At 38.7% G+C, this 19,264-nt stretch overlaps 1 protein-coding gene across 15 annotated transcripts in view; it reads right to left on the bottom strand.

Annotated features, from left to right (window-relative positions):
* APBB2 (amyloid beta precursor protein binding family B member 2) overlaps positions 1-19,264 on the bottom strand; it is a 335,778-nt gene that overhangs the window by 165,432 nt on the left and 151,082 nt on the right. For 8 of the 15 annotated variants that reach the window (XM_019751904.3, XM_019751912.3, XM_088789996.1 and 5 more), the window contains 2 exons: positions 14,584-14,652; positions 5,135-5,950 (listed from right to left, as the gene is read on the bottom strand). In XM_019751904.3, the coding sequence (XP_019607463.2) occupies positions 5,135-5,950; positions 14,584-14,602 (835 nt within the window). In that variant the 5' untranslated portion in view covers positions 14,603-14,652. The remainder of the gene's footprint in view (positions 1-5,134; positions 5,951-14,583; positions 14,653-19,264) is intronic. The other 7 variants (XM_019751900.3, XM_074324594.2, XM_019751899.3 and 4 more) reach the window with 1 other exon arrangement.

The following is a 19,264-nucleotide window of genomic DNA, read 5'->3' as shown; positions in this document are numbered from 1 at the left end:
GCCCAGAATATAAATAAGAATCACCCTATTAGGTTCTCTAAACAATTATTTTATACAAGTTGTGCTTACTCTTTCTATTTCTATAGGTGTATTGATACAGCAGACCTCAGAGAACATACTTGTGTGTCATCCAGCCCCAGCCATCCATCCAGAAAACAGGTAACATTTTATAGAACCTCTTATTACGTGTTACGTGGTGTATGAAGAGGTTCAGTTCCACACACGATGAAGACTTGGCTCCTACTTGCATGGAACTCTATGTCTAAATGGGAACTTCAGAGGAAGGTTACAAACTGCTGAGAGGAATGTGACAACAGAGATTTGGAAACATTTCATTGAGGTACAGAGAAAGGACTTTCAACAGTTCGGAGTCTAGGAAGGTTTCACAGAGAAGAAGACATTTGAGCTAAATCTTGATTGCTTACAGGAAGGGAAAGATTCTCTAAAATACAACCTTCCATTTTCCAGATTCTTAAGATAACGACCACACACTTCTAGTTGAAGTGGATGAAGTCTGATGTATTCAGCCATGGGGGAGGGGCACATGCGTACATCTCAAGACAACAGTACAGTAGAAACCCTGGATGCCGTGTCTGAAGACCTTGCTTCAAGTCCCAGCATGGCCACCTGAGTATGAGAAAGTATCATGAACAAGATCTGGCACATAGTAGGCCCACAGAATTTCACTGTGCCTTTCCCAATAACTGGTTATTCAGCCCCACCTATTATGGGGCAACATCATCAATTAAAGTTATGAGATGTACTCAAAATTAGACATTGATTAAGATAAACTATCAAATGATTTACGCAATACATCAGGACCATTTAGAGCTATGTAGATGACCTCCATTTTTATTCAATTAGTCGTTACGTACTTACTAAGTTTACCTGCTATATTTCAGGCACTGACAATACAAAGATGAAGAAACACAAAGATGAAACCAAGCTTTGCTCTTAGTGTGCAGAAAGTCCTCACTAACATCAGAGGCCAAAATATAGGTGATTCATAATTAAGAGCGAAGTGAGCTTTTATACCTCACTTTTGTATTGATAGCAATCACTAATAATAATAAGCACTAATATTTATTAAGCTGTTGCTATACGCCAGACAATGTTCTAAGAGCTCTCTGAAGATGCTGTCACTTCATCCTCACAACAGGTCTACGCCCAAACCCTACTATTACCCCCATGTTACAGATGAGAGGCTATGCAAGCTGCCTCTATGTAACACAGTTGGGATGTGAACTCAGGGAGTTTACTCTAGAGTCCACGCTCTCAGTGATAAGTCCATCATGCATCAGACCCACTGTGCACCAACCAGATTTGGTTTTCTCTGTGCACTTTGTCTTTGCATATTTCACTTAGTAACAAACCTAATTTGGAAATGGCTATTCCCTAAGATCCAGCCAGTTTCAAACTCCGTATCTTCAATTTCATTAAACCCCAAATTAAACCTAAGGAACATGTTGGTACCAGCAAGATACTGAGACCTGCACCCAGGTAGCCTCAAAATATTGTGTCTTCCATGAACTTCCAAAATTTCCATGACGCAAACAAGAAACACCAGGTAACTAACAGAAAGACCACACACAATCTGACCCACCTGCATTTACCCAACTCACGTGCTTACCTGGGACCACAGAGGGAACAGTATCTCTGGCCAAGCCTAACAGATTAAAAATTCTCACTTTCAAGTACCAAAACGATGCAACCCTTTCTTTAAGAATCAGGGTCAAGGCATTCTATTGAACTTTCCTAAACTGCTATGAAACCTAGTAATTTCACAAATGCTTTTCTTTTTTCTAATACCTTCCTGTTGTCTCAAAGGACAGAATACCTAGGAGAAGAGAGGAGAAACATATCGTGCACACAAGTTTGTGCAAAAAAAAGTTACTAAGACGCTGGAGGGGCAATTCAGAAAGAAAGGAAATAGAAAGTAATGAATCTCTAGGTTAGGCAGTGCATTTTCTTTTATAAATAGCATTCTAAGTTGGTAAAGATACCCCTACGATAGAAATGAGTCTATTCTATTTCTCTAGGCTTCCCAAAGCTTCCCAAATCTGCAATCCAAAGATAACTGTGTCATAATTTAGTCATAAAACACACACCAATGAGTAGTAATAAACAGCAAATAAGCAAATATATATAGTTTTTGTGTATGTACTATGGCACTGTATACCAGTTATCTTATAAAATGTGTGCTCTTATTTTTCCTTGTTTTAACAGTTATTATTTGTGTTTATTACATATAAACATGGATATACCATATAAAACATATATAATAAATACTAATTTTACTATCAGAAGTAAAACATACAATGTTTAATTTAAACTGATTGTGATCGTTATAAATACTAATAGTGTGCTTCACTGGAAAGATAAAATCAAAAGAAATACCAATTCTGAATAACCTTTTATTTTATTGTATACATTAATTTATGTAGTGGTTACTACCTGAAACTCTGAAGCGTGATCAAGAAGTAAAGCGGTTTCTTTTCAGTAGGAGTTCATAACTGGCTCTGAGGAAATTCCAAAAGAATTCCCAAATATGATTAATATTAACATTCTGAGACGCTGCAGTATGCTGAAGTAGGTACAGAGATCCCAAAGGGACCATTGTGAAGCATAGGACAGGTTTGGCTTCTAAGACGTTTTTTAAAAGCTTAATCTCTGTTTTTGTGTCACAGCTAACACATTCCTTTGAGCACATTTGATTCAAAAATGTCTATCCTTAGAGACCCATTAAGGACCATCACTGTACTGTCACCCTTACATTAGAATTCAAAGGTCTTCAAAACCAACCTAAAAAGAGAAACATAAACATCAGAAAACTCTAATCCAGTTCACAGCATGTGCCAAGCACTGTAACGGGTTCTGTAGAGAAAAACGACAGGAAGTAACACCAGGACACTGAGCAAAGGAGTGGTGACAGAGGCGACCTGGGAAGGTTTCCTGGAGCTAGACAATTTGATGGCGCGGAGTGCACACATTCAGCTTCAACTTCGTGCTCTCCACAGGCCTTACTGCCACTGGCGCTCAGTAAGTGAAGGGGCTATGGACAGAAATAATCTAAATACTCAGCAGTGAGGAAATTTTTCAAGAAATCACAGTGCTTGAATATGGTGGAATAGCACGCCTAATATTTTTAAAAGCCTGATGTAAAAAAAAAAGGGGTGGGGGTTATATCCTGATATGGACTGTTCTGCAAAATACATACTTAAGTGGAAAAGGTAAAGCATTTATAAAACAATCTAATGTGAATAATTTTTTTTGTTTTAACTTTCTAATTTAGAAAATTTTGAACATACAAAATTAGAACAGAATAATGAATCCTCATAAACCTTCTTTTAACAATTATCGACTTATGGGCAACTTTGTCTCTTTTTTTTAACCCCCATCCCAATTATTTTGGAAAAAATTCCATATACCATATTATTTATATTAGTTTATACTATACAATGTTATACTACATATATTATGCTAATATATACTAGTATATATCTCTAAAAAGTAAGGACTTTTTAAAAATATCATTATCATAAAATTTGGGTGAATTTTAAAATTTATAAATGTGGGTATATGCCTAAAATGTTTTCCACAAGAAAACAAAAATAAAAAAAGGTCGTGGTCATCACTGAGGTAAGGAGCTAGTGGGAGGAGGGGTGGGGGTGCGGGTTACTGTTCATTAAGTAACTTTCAGTCCAATTTAAAATTTAACTACAACAGGAAGCACCATGTCTGGAAGAGTAGAAAGGCTGTCACAACCTGAGGAAGAGAGTGAGGCCTTGGGGGTGAGGTGGGGGTGCTGAAAACTGGCGGTAGAGTTTGGATATGACATACTCAAGGAGTTCTTTATGTAGATTCAAACACCACAGTGACCATCAGCTATAGGATATGAATTCTCTCAATGGGTAACAAGCAATAGAGAGTTGTGAACTCAGTCACATTACTAAACATAATTACGCTTCCAATAATGTGCAGGTCCAGACATTTACAAAATGAAATGAACTCACCTCAACTTCCCCACTGCCACTCCAGCTACAGCAGGCTGATGAAATCTATCACTTAAAGTACTGCAATTTTAAAGGGCACTTCAAAAACATTTCTTCTTCTTCTTCTTTTTTTTAAACAAGTTAATGTCTTAACTTTCCCCTTCTCTTTTCCTTATCTGTAGTCCTTGTAATTTCTCTGCCCAACAGGCTGGGAAAATGTCATTTCCTTCCCTGGTGGTTCTCTCTGTTATATCCGTATCCCGTTCACATTGCCCAGGACCCACCAGGGTAGTTGCGGGGTTATGTGACAGAAACAAGTCTTCCAGTGTTTGTTTACATTGAATTCAGATACAACAAAGTTTGCCACATCTTTTAGTCTTATACTCAGTAAATTGGGAGGGGATATGAGAACATGATGTTAAAAGTAGCTGACTTTTAAGACCCTGTTCATTTCTGTCACAAGTTTGACTCCTCTGACAAATCTGACAATGTTATAGATACAGACAAAAGTCAAGAAAGACTGGTCTCAACCAGACCATCTAAAATCCTAAACGTCTGAATACATATTTTCTAAAAGCCACCACTTTCTCACTCTCGAATATCACTTGAACAAGGCTAATAACATATTCGCCAGTAAAGGTCAAAAGGGAAAGGTCTTTAATAAACAGACTTTGAACTGTTTAAACTTTTAATTTTTCATCAGCTTGAGCACAAATAAGTTCTGAGGACTTCAAAATAGTTGGTTCTCTTCATCAGGTTATATCCTGCCCCAGGCAACTGTATTTCTTTTATTATTTTGCTTAACAGAACTCAGTATTTCTAGATGGTACGTAAAAATAGTTCACTTAAGCACTAGCAGTCTAATTTCTAAATAGATGATGTTTTATTGTACTTAACACCAGGGACCTATTTTTTATATGTATATAAATGCTTGCTAGAACAAACGACTTATGCATGAACAAAATAAAACTTTGAGGAATCTAACAATATTTTCCACACAAATTGCTCAGTTTTACCCCCCAAAGACTCACGTTCTCCTCTGCCTGCAAATGAATCGTTTGGGTCAGTCTAGAGATTAATTCCATCAATAACGGAAAACACCACAAGAAAGTGCCACCTTACTACACCTTCCCCGGGGGTACCTGTTTCATCTGGGGAGCTGGGTGAAGCGCTGTCTTGGGACAGAGTGGTCCAGCTGGACTCCTCATCACTGGGTGCCAGGTTCTGGATTCGATGTAGTGCACAATCAGTTTTGGCCCCTGTTTTCGGGTGATCCTTCTTGGTCTCTGGGCTGGATGACACTGTGGCCACTTGGCCATCTTCAGGGCTACCCTGGGGTTTGTCTGGTTTCTGCAGCAGCAAATCACCATTCTCAGTGACGGTGGAGGATGGGCCCTGGCCCAGCTGGGACTTTTCTTCCACAACCCCTTGCTGGCTGCCTAAGTTTTGCTCTAGTTCTCGGGTTGAGGTTTCCAGGTCTGCATAGTAATTTAGGAAGCTCTTGGTTCTCCTGGGTTGGGAGGGTAAAATTTCACAGCCCGAGGAATCCCGTGGGAGGGGCTCTTTACCTTCTAACTTCTCAGAAGTTATGTTGATGACTGCAGTGGGGCTGACGTTTTTGTTGGGGTCCTGCTGCCCTTGTTCTGCAGCCTTCCGGAGCTGGTTCTCCCCATTTTTCACCAGCTTGATGTTGGCAGAGCCATTTCCCAGCAGGGGCTGTGCCGCTGGATCCGAGAGGCCCATTGCCACCTGGATGTTAGTTAGTGCATATTTTTTCCTGCATTTTGGGGGGGTGTTGGTCTTGGTTTCTGTGTGTTTTATTTCAGCGTTCAACAGTTCATTGTGCGAGGAACGGAGGTTAAGGGTATTTGGTGGTGTGGCCAGGCTGTTCCGATTCGTGACATCTGTGGTTCCGCTGCTGGCCATAAACACCGCCAAAGTGTCTACACCTGAGTCAGCTGGAAAAAAAGAAATCTGGTCATTACATGCATGGCATGATTAAACTACTTCGCATACAGAGTGAGTAAACATTTTTATACAGAAAATTAAAAAGAATTAATGCTTCCGTTGCATATGTTCTTGTAGAATTGACCCATTTTCCTCTTTATTTTCAGTTTGTTCATATATCAAATAGAAGCAAAAAAAAGGCTTAATGTGAATACACCAAAGCCAATTTATAAAAAAGCTGAAAGGTCTGAAGGTCCAAATTTTACCTAGAATTGAAAAGTGTCTCTCTTTTGAATTCATATACAAGCATTTTCTTCTGGTGGCTGGTCTTCATTTTTCACAACCTTGAAAAATCATCCCCTTTCTAAACATTTATACCATATTTCTATTTTGCTGTTCCCTCAGGCAACAAAAAATGTTGTTCAACAATTCTCTGGGGCTCCAGCTTTCTTAATTAACCTGAAAGGTCACTGTTCAATGATGCACCATACGTCTACGGTAATTTTTCTCAACCATGTTTAGAAGTTGTGTTCTGAGTGCCTAGAAAAAACAAACCTCCATGAGAGTGTTTTGCTAATGTCTTTGTGAACATTTTGGACTTGGGTTTAGTGTTTGTACTAAACAGAAATTTTGGAGAAATGCCTTAATTGCTCAAAACACACACACACACACACACACACACACACACACACACACAAAACTATTACTAATAATGTAGCATTGAGGCCATTTCTACGGACATTAGAGCCCCAAAGCAGTCTGAATGTGTTCCACTGAATTAAAATACAGACTCAGCTATTTGCAGCCACCATGTGCTCTTGCAGAACTCCTAGGAAACTATGTGACAGTTGCATTTATCTCAAATATTGTTCACACCATCAGTGATTTATTCCATGTGTCTCTTGCTAGGAAGAAAGAAAGGTTTCTCAGGTTAGAAGGGAATAAAATTCATCAGCAAGAATTCCTGAGATTTCACATTTCTCAGACAATGAGGAATGACTCCTTATCTGATCCTTTGCCCTCCACAGAGACCTGGGTGAGTTCTACACCAGGGGTAGATAAGCCAAAGCACACCTCCTAACATTCCTAAAATTGTATTGTGACAACTCCCTCTACCTCTCCCATGCAAAGCAGAGACCTCCACAGGAGAGGAAAGCAAGAATGTTTCATTCAGGAGCTTAGAAGTACCTCTTTTTATCATTAAATATACAGGATGGGCTACTTTAGAAAAAGTCCCCCACTCATCCTAGAGTCTGTATGCTTCTAGGACACTAGGCAACGTCTGTGCAGTCCAGGCAGCATCCATATTTATAACAGAATGACCATGCGGCCCATAGAGATAGTTAAGGGCTGTAAGCCACAGGGGTTAGACGTTGGGCCCCATTCTTCAGAATATAAGGATTCTTGCTTATCCAGCACCCATCTCAGCACTTAGGCTTCATTCAGGAACAGAAAACGTAGTGTGTTTCTCCCTTTTAAACAGTACTCTGACAACTAAATTTAAAAAAAAAAAATTAATACTATTTTGGCTACTACTACCATTTTATGGAAAACATATGTTTCCATTTGTAATTCAACCTCACTTAAGAGTAGCATTTGATATGAGAAAGGCCCATCTTGAACCCACATGAAGTTTTTCCCTGAGACTCATATCCAGAACATAGGCACACAAGAGAAAATTACATTTAGACTCTTGGGCATTTAGACTGACGTTATTATGAGAAAGCTAGAAATCTATCTGCTGGCTTTTAGAAAAGCATGGCAAAAAAATTTTTATGAGGCTATTTTATGTTAGGCACTACATTCTAGTGACGTTATTAGGGAGAAATCTTTATTTACATTGTTTATAACCATAAACATTTTCAGAAAGAATACCGTCAAAATTTCTAGGTGCTTTTATATTTGAGTGGCTTTCACATCCTGGCTGTGACAGACGAAAAGTTTTAGTCATGTTCTCATCAGCCTTTTCGATCCCATCGCCCTCTCCCTATGCCCTTTGTAACCCTTCTGCTTGCTAGAAATCATAATGGAGGAGTTAAGTTAGAATAAGAGGAGTATCCTGTACAAAACAGCTCTGTCCAGGCTGTTTTTATAGATCAAAGCCTGAACACAGTTTGAATGTGCCTTAGATATGAAATGATGGTATCATCTGGAGGCAAAATTAAGGTTCAGATCTCGGACTAAGGCAGCCAAGGTGATCCCATAAAGTTACAGCTGTCTCCAGGAGTGAGTATTCCAGCTGGCAGTCATTTGGGCTCAAGCAGGTCATGAAGTAGACAGAGGTTAGCAAAGTCTGAGAAAGAACAAGGCTGTGGGAAGGAGGCCCCCAAAAGTGGGAGGCAGTGCCTCTGAGGAGAAGAGCACAGAGCTCAGGGTCAGAGTGACAGGCTCACACCCTGTCTGTGCTCCTCACTAACTGAGTGATCCAGGACACTGGCCTTCAGTTTGACCTAATGCCTGGCCTATCGTAAGAGCTCTATATGTTAGGGATTATTATCCTACAGCTCCCTCCTCGCCTGCACACTTTTGTCTCTAAGCACCATACCTCAGGCCACCATTTATCGAGCACTTTCTTCGTGCCAGGCACTGTGCTGGGAACGGAGAAATCGAGACGTACAAGGTCCTGCCTGCTAAGTGCAGAAGCCTTGTGGAAGGCAAATACACAATAAAGTGACAGAAACCAACCAGGGTGGGAGTGGGGAAGATGCAAAGGAGTAAGCATAGGTTGGAGAGGATTTGAAGGTAAGAGAGGGAGGATCACGTCTAGGGAGGCAGAGCAAATCAAGACATGAAAGGAGAGATGGTAAAGGAGTGGGGGATCAGGCAGAGAAGCCTACAAGACATGCTCTAACAGTTTAGACTTGACCCTGAGGCAGAGAAGAAGATTCAGAAACTTCAACAGCAGCATGAAGAATGAATCTGAGGCTGGTGTGTGTGTGTGTGTGTGTGTGTGTGTGTGTGTGTGTGTGTGTTGTATTCCTTTATGTGGTGGGGGAAAGGGTATCTTTCCTCCAGAATATTCTCCAAGAAGGAGATGACTGATGAAAAGGCATTAAAGAAGCAATGTAAATTAGGTAATTTAAACATCAGTGGTCATCTGGAAAGAGTCGACAGAGGGTGCCTCTCTAACCAAAGAGGCAGTTTGGCCCCATCTTCATGGTCCTCTATCTGGTGTTAGAACCTGATTCTGCCATTTACTGAAGAGGAGCAAAACCCAGGCATGGAGACCAGCTGGAAGTCTACTGCAACGGTCCAGTCAAGACAGTAGGACGAGAACAAAGTAGGCACAAGAGATTTAGCTATAGGGGAAAGTCTTTCTCTCACACTGTCATAGTGCCACCTCTGGTCATTCATCTCTTGACCAGGATATGAAGACGAGGTCTTCATTAGCCACCTGGATATAAAGGTAAGAAAAGAACCAGGTACACTGAGTGATTATAAGGACATTGGTGGCTTCTGCCATAGCAGCTTCATGAGAATAGCAGAGGTGGGCAGAGTGTGACCTTTAAAGAACTGCACTATGAACAAAGGAAGGAGAGAGAGAGGAGCAGCTGAAGAAGGATCTAAGGTTATGGGAAGAAATTTTTGTTTTCTAAAGATGAGAGTCTTAGTCATGTTTTATTGTTTATAGGCTGGAAAAGCAGAGGCCAGTAGAGGGGGGGGAATTGGAAACACAAAAGAGGCACAGACCATAAGGTACAATCCAGGTGATAAGAGAGCAGGGCCCACAGCAGATGTAGAAGATTCAGCGTTGCCCAAAACAAGGGGTACTTCTTCAAGTGAGTGAGAAAGGAGGAGGAATAAGGATGGGGACAGGCATGTATGTCACGGCAGTGACACAGAATCGAGGAAAAGCAAAGCTGATAGCCTCAATTTTCTCTATGAAGACAGAGTCTTCCCCTCAGGAAACCTGAGGAGATAGACAAAGTTTAGAAATAGTCACAAGGAAAAAACACAAGGATAATGACTTTAAAAAAAAAAAATTTGAAGTTTGATGGCATAAAAATAGAGTTAGATCAATGGAACAGAGTAGAAAGCCCAGAAATAAACCCATACATATGGGGTCAATTAATTTATCACAAAAGAGCCAAGAATATACAATAGGGAAAGGACAGTCTCTTCAATAAACTGTGTTGGGAAAACTGGACAGCAACATGCAAAAAAAAAAAAAAAGTGAAACTGGACCACTATCACTTTACACAAAGATTAATTCCAAATGGATTAAATAGTTGAAAGTAAGACCTGAAACCATAAAATTTCTAGAGGAAAGCACGGGGGTTAAACTTGTTAACACAGATCTTGGCAATGATTATTTTAGATTTGACACCAAAAGCAAAGGCAACAAAATCAAAATAAACATGTGGGACTACATCAACCTAAACAGCTTTTGCTCAGCAAAGGAAACCATCCGCAAAATGGAACGGCAACCTATGGAACAGGATGAAAAAAAGAAAGCGTCGCGGAGGGGTCTGTGATGAAGGGGTCAGGTGTAATCCTGAGGTAGGTTTTCAGCACAGAGGTAGTTCTACTCCTGGCTATCTCTGGAAGGTGCGCAGGGCCCATGATTTTGCCATCACTTCCACATCTATTCCTCATGCTATTTTGAGTGTTACCTATGAAGATCCAGCATCAGTTCAAGAGATCGATTCCCGCTCCAGAGCTAGGTATAAGTTCAGAGTTAAGAGTGTGACAAGAGCTAATATGACTGCTGCCGTCACTCTCCTACGTGATGCAGGATGGAGAAACATTTATTATAGCCTGCCATGTACTTCTTTCTTTTCTGGTAAAAGCCCCACAATTTTTACTGAGGGATCAACCAACCTTTCTCCACGCTCATTCAGCAGATATTTTTTTCTGTGTACTGCAATGCAACAGATACAGTTCTCACTGCTGATGTATAGCAGTAAACAAAACTGACAAAATAAAAACACCTACTTGCATGGAGCTTATATTCTAGGGATTCAGCCCCTGTGTTTCAGGTAGAGCTAACTCTACCCCTTACTTCATGAGGCACATGACCCAGGCCCAGCCAATCAGAGTAGCAAATCCTCATGGCTACAGTGACTGGTTCAAGGAAAGGCATGTAACCCACACAGAGCCAACACTGAGTTTTGCATGAATGATCAGAAGTGCTTGCTCTCTTTTCTCTTTTTTGAATTGGAAGATATAAGCTTCAAGGGGTGCCACGAAAAGACAATCTGCATAAGCGAGAACCTAACAAATGGGAAAGTAGACGAGAGAGAGAGAGAGAGAGAGAGAGAGAGAGAGAGAGAGAGAGAGAGAAAGAGCTCTAGTGACATTGTTGGACTCCCTGAAACAAGCCATACCTGAAACATAATACCCCCAAAACTTCCAAGGTATTGAAGCCAGTAGATATTTTTTTTCTTAAACCAATTTAAGCTGTTCTTCTCTTTTAGTAACTAAAAGGGCCTTAGGGAATACACAGAGTATTTTTTATGAAGCCTAAACAAAATTAGGTAAGCCAGGGTCATTTTAATTCCATGGCTAACAAAGCTTTCCTCAAACCCACAGTCACAAAGATCCCTGATGACATCCTAGCTCAGATGACATCCTAATACAAATACAGGTCCTGGAGCCTGTAGTGAAACCTGCTCCCCTCCTCATCTTTTCTGAGACCTCTAGCCTTCTGTCAAAGAAAAAATTTGTCAGGAATGACAGGAAACTCCTCTCTTCAGTAACCCGCTTTTTCTCCGCTTCCCTGACATGCTTAGAAAATTGTAAACTGACATATGGGCCCAGGGAAGCCCAATGTTAGCCTCACTCTTAAATGAGACTTCACGTGTTCTTCGTTTTTATTTTTTCTGCTACAAAATTTTATTTCCATTGAGGAGTTAACAGCAGAACTTCTACCCTGAGGAATGGTGCCTTTTGAACTAGTTCTCAATGTATGACGGAAATGAAACAAACTCAGACTTTTTTTCTTTTAGGAAGGAGAGGCAAAATAAAGCTGGTTTCCTGAAATGACTCATGAAAGTAAACTTTTCATGTGACAAAAATGATAAGAACTTCTCTGTGAGCAAAAGACACAGAGGTTATTCGGAGGCAACTTGGGTCACTAGGTCGGAGAGATCACAGGATTGATTGGTGCCTTGGAAGTTTATAAACCAGGGGAACCGCACACACAGCTGATTCACAGGGTGGCTTCCCCAGGCTCTGTGAGATAAAGGGGGTACTTCAAGAGTTAGGTCTTACCCACCTAAGGGTTTCCCATTCCCCATTCAACTTAATTGCCTGAGGGCTCACTCTTTTCAACATCCCAAGTGGAACTGAGGAGAATTTAGAAAAATGTACCAAATGCTTTCTTTTAAGAAACTCAGATAGTGGAGTGAGAAGGATAACTTATTAAACAATAAGCTAAAGTAGACAGGGTCTTATGAGAAGAATGTGTTAGGGATGAGGGGAGGGGTTCAGGGAAGGCTCCCACAAAAAAAAACCAAAAAAACAACAACAACAAAAATCAGTTGAGGTGGGACTTGAAGGGTAGGTAGAAGTCCACCAGTTGCCAAGGAAGAGAAAGGTACTACAGCTGAGGGAAAACCTGGCATTCCAACATCACACCTGACAGATGTGATGATTGGTTACTTGGGAAACACAAATTAGAATATCTGTATTTAAATAAGAATTAAGACATTTGAAGTAGTCTCCTAGGGATATGATATGCTTGTCTCAAGGATATTTCTCTGATCAATTTCTAAACTGCTTTCATTGTTTAGAAGAGCCTCAATGTCTTCTATGACATTGAATATAGTCAATGTAGTCAATATAGTCAATATAGTCAATGATCAAGCTTGGGAACACCGGTTTAGATGAAGAAAAAGTAGGTAAGCTATAAAGTAATGACACAGGTCTTCTTGAATAATGATAAGCTGGCCTCAAGTCAATTCCAAAAGGGGGAAAAAATATTAAACAATGAAAGAAGCCTTAAAATAGGGTAATTACTTGACTCCGTCACAGGCTAAGACCTATTTGGAAGATACTCTTAAGCTGAATCTGGCAAGTTCAACAAGAATTTTCCAGGCAGATAATGGCATAGATTCTGGTACATTTGTTTTGTTTTTCAAAGGCCCACTGTAGTCACAGCTCCTAAGAGTTGAAAAACGAGACTGTGGCATATCTTATCCCAGGTAGGAGTCCAGACTCTCCCTCACTAGCTGCCATTTGAACTTTCAAATAAAAAATGGCTGGAAATAAAAATACCACTTTCCTTGCAAAATGTGTTATATCCTAAACCAATGCATGATAGCAGTAGTTGTTATTTAAAAAATCATGCTGGATAACAGTTTCAGTATCTCTTATGTAATTATCAAGGAATGAAGCCATTCGATACCAACAGGAAGAATGACTACATCAGCATAACAAAATGTAGTGACAATAAGAAATTTCTACAAGTTATTTGATAAGTTCACCTCCATTTAGAGGAAAACACATCATTTTATGTTATTTGCCAGCTTTGTTCCTAAAATGTTTCCATACTGAATATATCCTGCAATATAATAAAAGATTTGAAATGCTAAAGAATTCCTGAAAGGAATTATTCTCCACATTTAAAATGTTTTTTAAAAGGCCATGTGTATTTACCTTGATTTTCAAAAGTTAATGTACCTATTTAAATACGTATTTACAAAGAAATTCTACTCCCTGCCCCCAAATTTTCACAGTATTAGATGGCCCATAAGAATCAGCTCTGAGTTCCTAATTTTCCTGTGTGAATTTAGGTTTGTGATATTGCTTTTAGCTGATTTTTATAAAAAGAACATGCCTGCCACTCATATACCGCTACTTAGCTTGTGGTTTGTTTTCTTATGTTTTCCTTTTAGTTCTCTGTTGAAATGTAACATGCAGTATTACGTAAAACAAAAAAGGGCTTGGACATACTTAATGAGTTTAATTTAAAATTGAGGGACATTAATCTCTATTTTGTCCATGGTTAAAATCTACTTCTTTAAAAACTCAGAATTTGCTGAGTGGTATGTATTCTAATAAATAGGGAATCTATCCAGATGTAATCTGCCACTTGCAGGCCTATACTACATTTAATTCCAAATGTTATTGCAATTGCTTTTTCCTTATTATATTACAGTGAGGCTAAGAACTGAATCCCACACTATTTTATAAGTAGACTAGCATCCATCATGTCACAAAGAAAGGAACATACAATAAAATGAAGGTGGTTTTCTTAAGGTGTGGTATTAATCTGCATTAGATCCAAGGAGAACACTGACTTAGGGAGCTCTGTTCTAGACAAACCCCACGATGGCGAAGATGCTGTTTACAGAGACTCACTACCAATACCTCCTTTGCTCGTATTTAACAGTTCACAGGCTATAATGTGCAATGCCAGATGGAAAATTCAGTTTTAATTTCCCATTATAGCCAACTAAAATATTTTTACATTATATCAGAATTATGAAATTAGTAAATGAATACAGTTAAGTCCAATTGATTCCTCCATCTTAAAGATTCATTTTTCCATTATATTAGTGAAGAACAATGAAAACCAAAAACATGTTATTCCAGAAAATCATACATTTAACATTGAAACAATTATCTATCATATACATGTGTTAAACTTTTAATATTCAACTGCTTCTCTGCATTGAAAACATGTTAAAGTGTGTCTGACCTGGAAGTACTTCTGACATGGGTCACTGGACGTCAGCAATGGTGCAGGAAATAGGTTATAATTTGAAATCTGAAAAGAGGGATCATTTGAGAAATTAAAACCCCAAATAACAAAGCATAAAAGAAAAAAGGCATTGCACTGAAAATCCTTCCAAAAGCTGCTTAAAAAGTTAAACAAATTTTGGCAGATAATGTCCAAATTTTTGTTTATTTATAGTTGTACATACCACTTTCAACTAAAATTTGAATTCCACATTTCCCACAAACATTTCTTGAGATTTTTTCCATGCCAGGTTTAAGTTTATCTATTATCTGTCTGTCTGTCTGTCTGTCTATCTATCTATCTAAAGTTTCCACTACTTTTTCTCATTAAAAACACACAATTCTGAAGCCAGTAAAGAAAAAACTGGTACATTACACCCTATAAAAATTTAACCCTTCTGTTTAGGAAAAAAAAAAAATAGCTATGCACAGTAAAGACAAATAAACAAACTGAAAAAAAAATAACACCAAAAATAACATACAAGAGCTAATTTCCTTTATATAGAAAGAGCTCCTTGAAATTAATAAGAAAAGTACAAATAAGCCTACAGGAAAATGAGCAAAGGACAGGTACAAGTCCCAAGAGAAACACAAATGTCCAAGAAACATATAAATAACTAACCTCATTTACAACTAAAGAAAATGTGAATTAAAATAATAACGACTTACTAGTTTTCCTGTAAGAGACTGCAAAGATTAAGTAACACATACCTTAAGCAAAGATTGATAACACATAACCTAAGGCAAGGACACTGGAAACAGGCGTTCTTAAACCTTGCTGGTAGGAATAAAAATCGGCAAAGCTCTTGGGAGTGCCATTATAAATACCACAGCAGATTAAAAATACATGGGTCCCACTGCTCAGCAGTTCCATTTCTAAGAATTTATTTAATAAACTCACATGGACTCTATTGTTCTAAAAGTAAAAATCAGTAACAACCTAACTGTTCTTCAGTGGACAGCTAGCTCATTAAATTATGATACATCTATATAATGGAGAAATGTGCTGTCACTAGGAAAAATGAAGCAGATCTACAGGAGCTGATGTGAAAACGGCTCTGAGACATATCACTGAGAGATGAATAATACACACAGCATAGCATGATTAAATTTGAGTAAAATTTTTAAAAGCACATGCATGTAAGCGCACGTATACATATACACACTCTGGCACTTACACAGACAATTTCTTAAGGATTTAATAAAGAACTAGATACAGTGGTAAACTGCCAGTTTACCAAATTAGGTACGTAATAAGGAAAACTGAAAACAGACCTTGTTCAAAGCGTTGCTATCAGTAATGTCATTTAGAATGATAATCTGTTATATTAATTCAAGTGCGGATACTGCAGGATTCCATTCATGCAAAGTACAAACACAGGAAAAACTTATCTATGTCAGGATGATGACTTACTCTGGAGGACAGGAAACAGGGAGAAAACAAGAGGGGGCCTCTGGGATGTTGTGATACACTGTTTCTTGATCTGGATGTGAAAATTCATCAAGCAGTATGTACCCTTATGACCTCATTTCAGTATGCTTATTACACTTCCACGAAATGTTCAAAGAAAAAGTCAGATGCTAGAGGTTTTCTAAAGCACTATTCAAACTGAGAAACTTTGTATTTGCAAAGACTAAATTCTAATCTAACCTTTCTAAACTAGTAGCTTTTAATGGGTATTACTTCCAACTTTATGATTCAAATAATGACCTGACAACCTGGTTGACTGGCCCACGATACATTTTTAATCATATTTTCACATATTGTGGGTAAGGCTCATTACTCTGGTATAATTAAAAGGATGGGTTTATTTTTAACTGCCCTGAAACAGCAAGAGATGCTTCCTCTATCATCTTTGCTTTTGTCCTATACCTGTCTCACCTCCGTAAAAGTATTTCACAATTCAGTTTTCCTTTCTTTTAGTTTTTGTCTCTTCAGTGCACCTTAAGTTGTAAGCAGAGACATATATGAGATGATAGATATTTCAAGAAAATAAATACCAATAACATTGAGAGAAAGCTAAGAAAAGGCATACTTACATGAATATTCTGAAAAGGCTTGAACAAAACCTAAGAATCTATACACTATTTAGTGTGTATACTCCTTAAAATAAAATATTCCCTTTTTCCCCAACATAAAACAAACTCCACCTTCTATAAAGTTAGGAACTGGACAATCTGCTAATCACTTCATATTTCAGATGGCCCCGTCTATTCTTATCTGACCATATTTACTCCGTACTTGCCATGTGCCATGCATTATGCTCGGGGCAGGGAATACTTTAGTGAACAAAAACACATTCCACTCTGTCGTGTGGGGAGTCATGCGGGAGACCCTGCTCGCTGTGCCATGTGTCACGCGGGGCAGCATGCAGGGTCTCAGCTCCCGCTCCCCACATAAGAACACAGGACATGGTGAGGCCAAAAAGGAACACCCACGAAGCCATAGGTAGGGGAATCATACCACTATATTCTCACTGGTGGCTGGGTTAGAGACACAGGAAGCAGGAGCCACAACCTGCCATCCACTTAGCTCTGCCAACCCACCTCACTTGCTAGCTGCAATCCGCTGTGCTAACTGCAATCGGCTCTTGCTAGCTCAGCCACCATCTTCTTGCTAGCCCCCATTTTTTTTTTCTTTTTTTTTTTGCTGCTAGCGTAGCCACAGCAGTTATATTAGTCCAATGGCTCACTGATGGTCACAATGGTTACAGCTGACGGCCAACTAGCCACAGCTGATGGCCATTTACTACCTGAGCCAGCACCTTTCCATGTAAGGCCGAGAGCCTGGAAACTGCACTCCTGGCTCTGTCCCCACACCCTCTCTTGTGGAACTTATAGCCTAGTTGGGAGATGGACATTAATCACAAAATTACTCAAATCAGTATATGTGTTTTGGAGGAAAAGAACTCCGTTCTATGAGAAAATGTAATGAAGAAGGAACATGTGCCAGACTGGAGAGTCAGGAAACACTTCCTTGAGAAAGTGAAATTTGACTAAACCTGAGGACTAAAGAGGATTTAGCTCAGTAACATTTATTAAAGCCCTACTATGCACAAGGGACTCCCTGATCCTGCAGAGCTATTTCCCCCTAGGCACTGATATCCTTGATGAATCAGTCTAACCTAGTAAACAGTTTCCAAGGACTTTGTGGCAAGGACTAATTCTACATAAGTAACAACCCGAGAAAATAGGAAAGCACTTAAGTATGGTATGAAGAACAATCTACAGCTCTGCTGTCCTGTATGGTAGCCGCTGGGAGCAACATGGAGCTACTAACGTTTGAAAGGTGACTAATACAACGGAGGAACTGAATTTTTAATTTTATTTCATTATAATTAACTTCAAGAGAATTTATAAACTGATGCCTGCCTGGGCAACAGTTTGGAACTCCCTGGGTAGGTGATTCTACTTTTTCAACTATAAATTTTATGAAATCTAAATACAGATCAAGGATTTCCAAGGAAAATTCTGCATGCGTGCAGGTTGAATGCTATAAATGTAAAACACATGCTGACTTTGGAGACTTTGCATGAAAAGAAATGCAAAGTATGCCATTAATAATTCTTAAATATTGATCACATGTTGAAATTATAATATTTTGTATATAGTGAGTTAAATAAAACATATTGTTAAAATTAATTTCACCTGCTTTTCTTTTTTTTTAATGTGGGTACAAGAAAATTTCAAATTACACATGTGGCTCGCATTATAACTCTACTGGAGAAGTGCTGATCTAGATAATACCGACACATTCTGAAACTTTATCCTAATCAAAATATTATCTACCTTTCCCATAAAAGCAAAGACAAGCAGAAATGCTACCTCAGCTGTAAAGCTGGAGAAGGTTTGCCAAAATTCAAAGTAAGTGCCTTTGTGACCAAGAAAATCACGTACTGAGTTCAAAGACACCTGAACTGCCAGGTAGGCCACTACAAACTCTATGTTAAGAATACAGTTGTGATTTTAAAACAAAGCATAAGACTATGTAAGTGAGACAACCTAGCAATAACAGGTTCCCTGCCTGTAGCATTTTCATGTCATGTGTCCCATTAATGAAAATCCCTAATGCTTATATGCATATGCTTTGTCGTAATGCTACTGGAGCTCAATAAATGTCCAATAGGACCACAGAGAAGCATCCCCAAGCAGAAATCATGAAAGCACTATTAAACACGTAAATGAATAAATAAATCAATGCCCACTTGCATAAATTCAATATAAGATGCTGTGTACCTTTTGCCCCATTGGACATAAATATAGATATTCATATATACTAATTCAACTTTCTGTGTGTTCAGTACAAGATGCTACGTATTTTCCCCCATTGGAGATATGTGTGTGTGTGTATACGTATATATGTATATGTATATATAAATTGAATATATATATATATACGTATATATGTATATATACATATACAATATACAATTTCTATATAATAATCCAATCTTCAATGTCTTTATTTTTGTCAACATACGACCCTGACCGAGAATGCTACAGTAGATCATCTCACTATAATTGAGCCCTTATGTGTTCCACTTGTATTACTGATTGTTCTTTTCATTTGTGACATTGTCTTTGTGATTTAAAATAAAAAGACTTTTCCCCTTATTTTTATTGTGTATTTTGCCTTTTTT

The sequence above is a fragment of the Rhinolophus sinicus genome, chromosome 1 (genome assembly GCF_057876585.1).
Source record: "Rhinolophus sinicus isolate RSI-liver-muscle chromosome 1, RSI-T2T, whole genome shotgun sequence".
Classification (NCBI taxonomy): Eukaryota; Metazoa; Chordata; class Mammalia; order Chiroptera; family Rhinolophidae; genus Rhinolophus; species Rhinolophus sinicus.
Note: the sequence above shows the minus strand (reverse complement) of the source record. Positions and strands in the feature narration are given on the sequence as shown.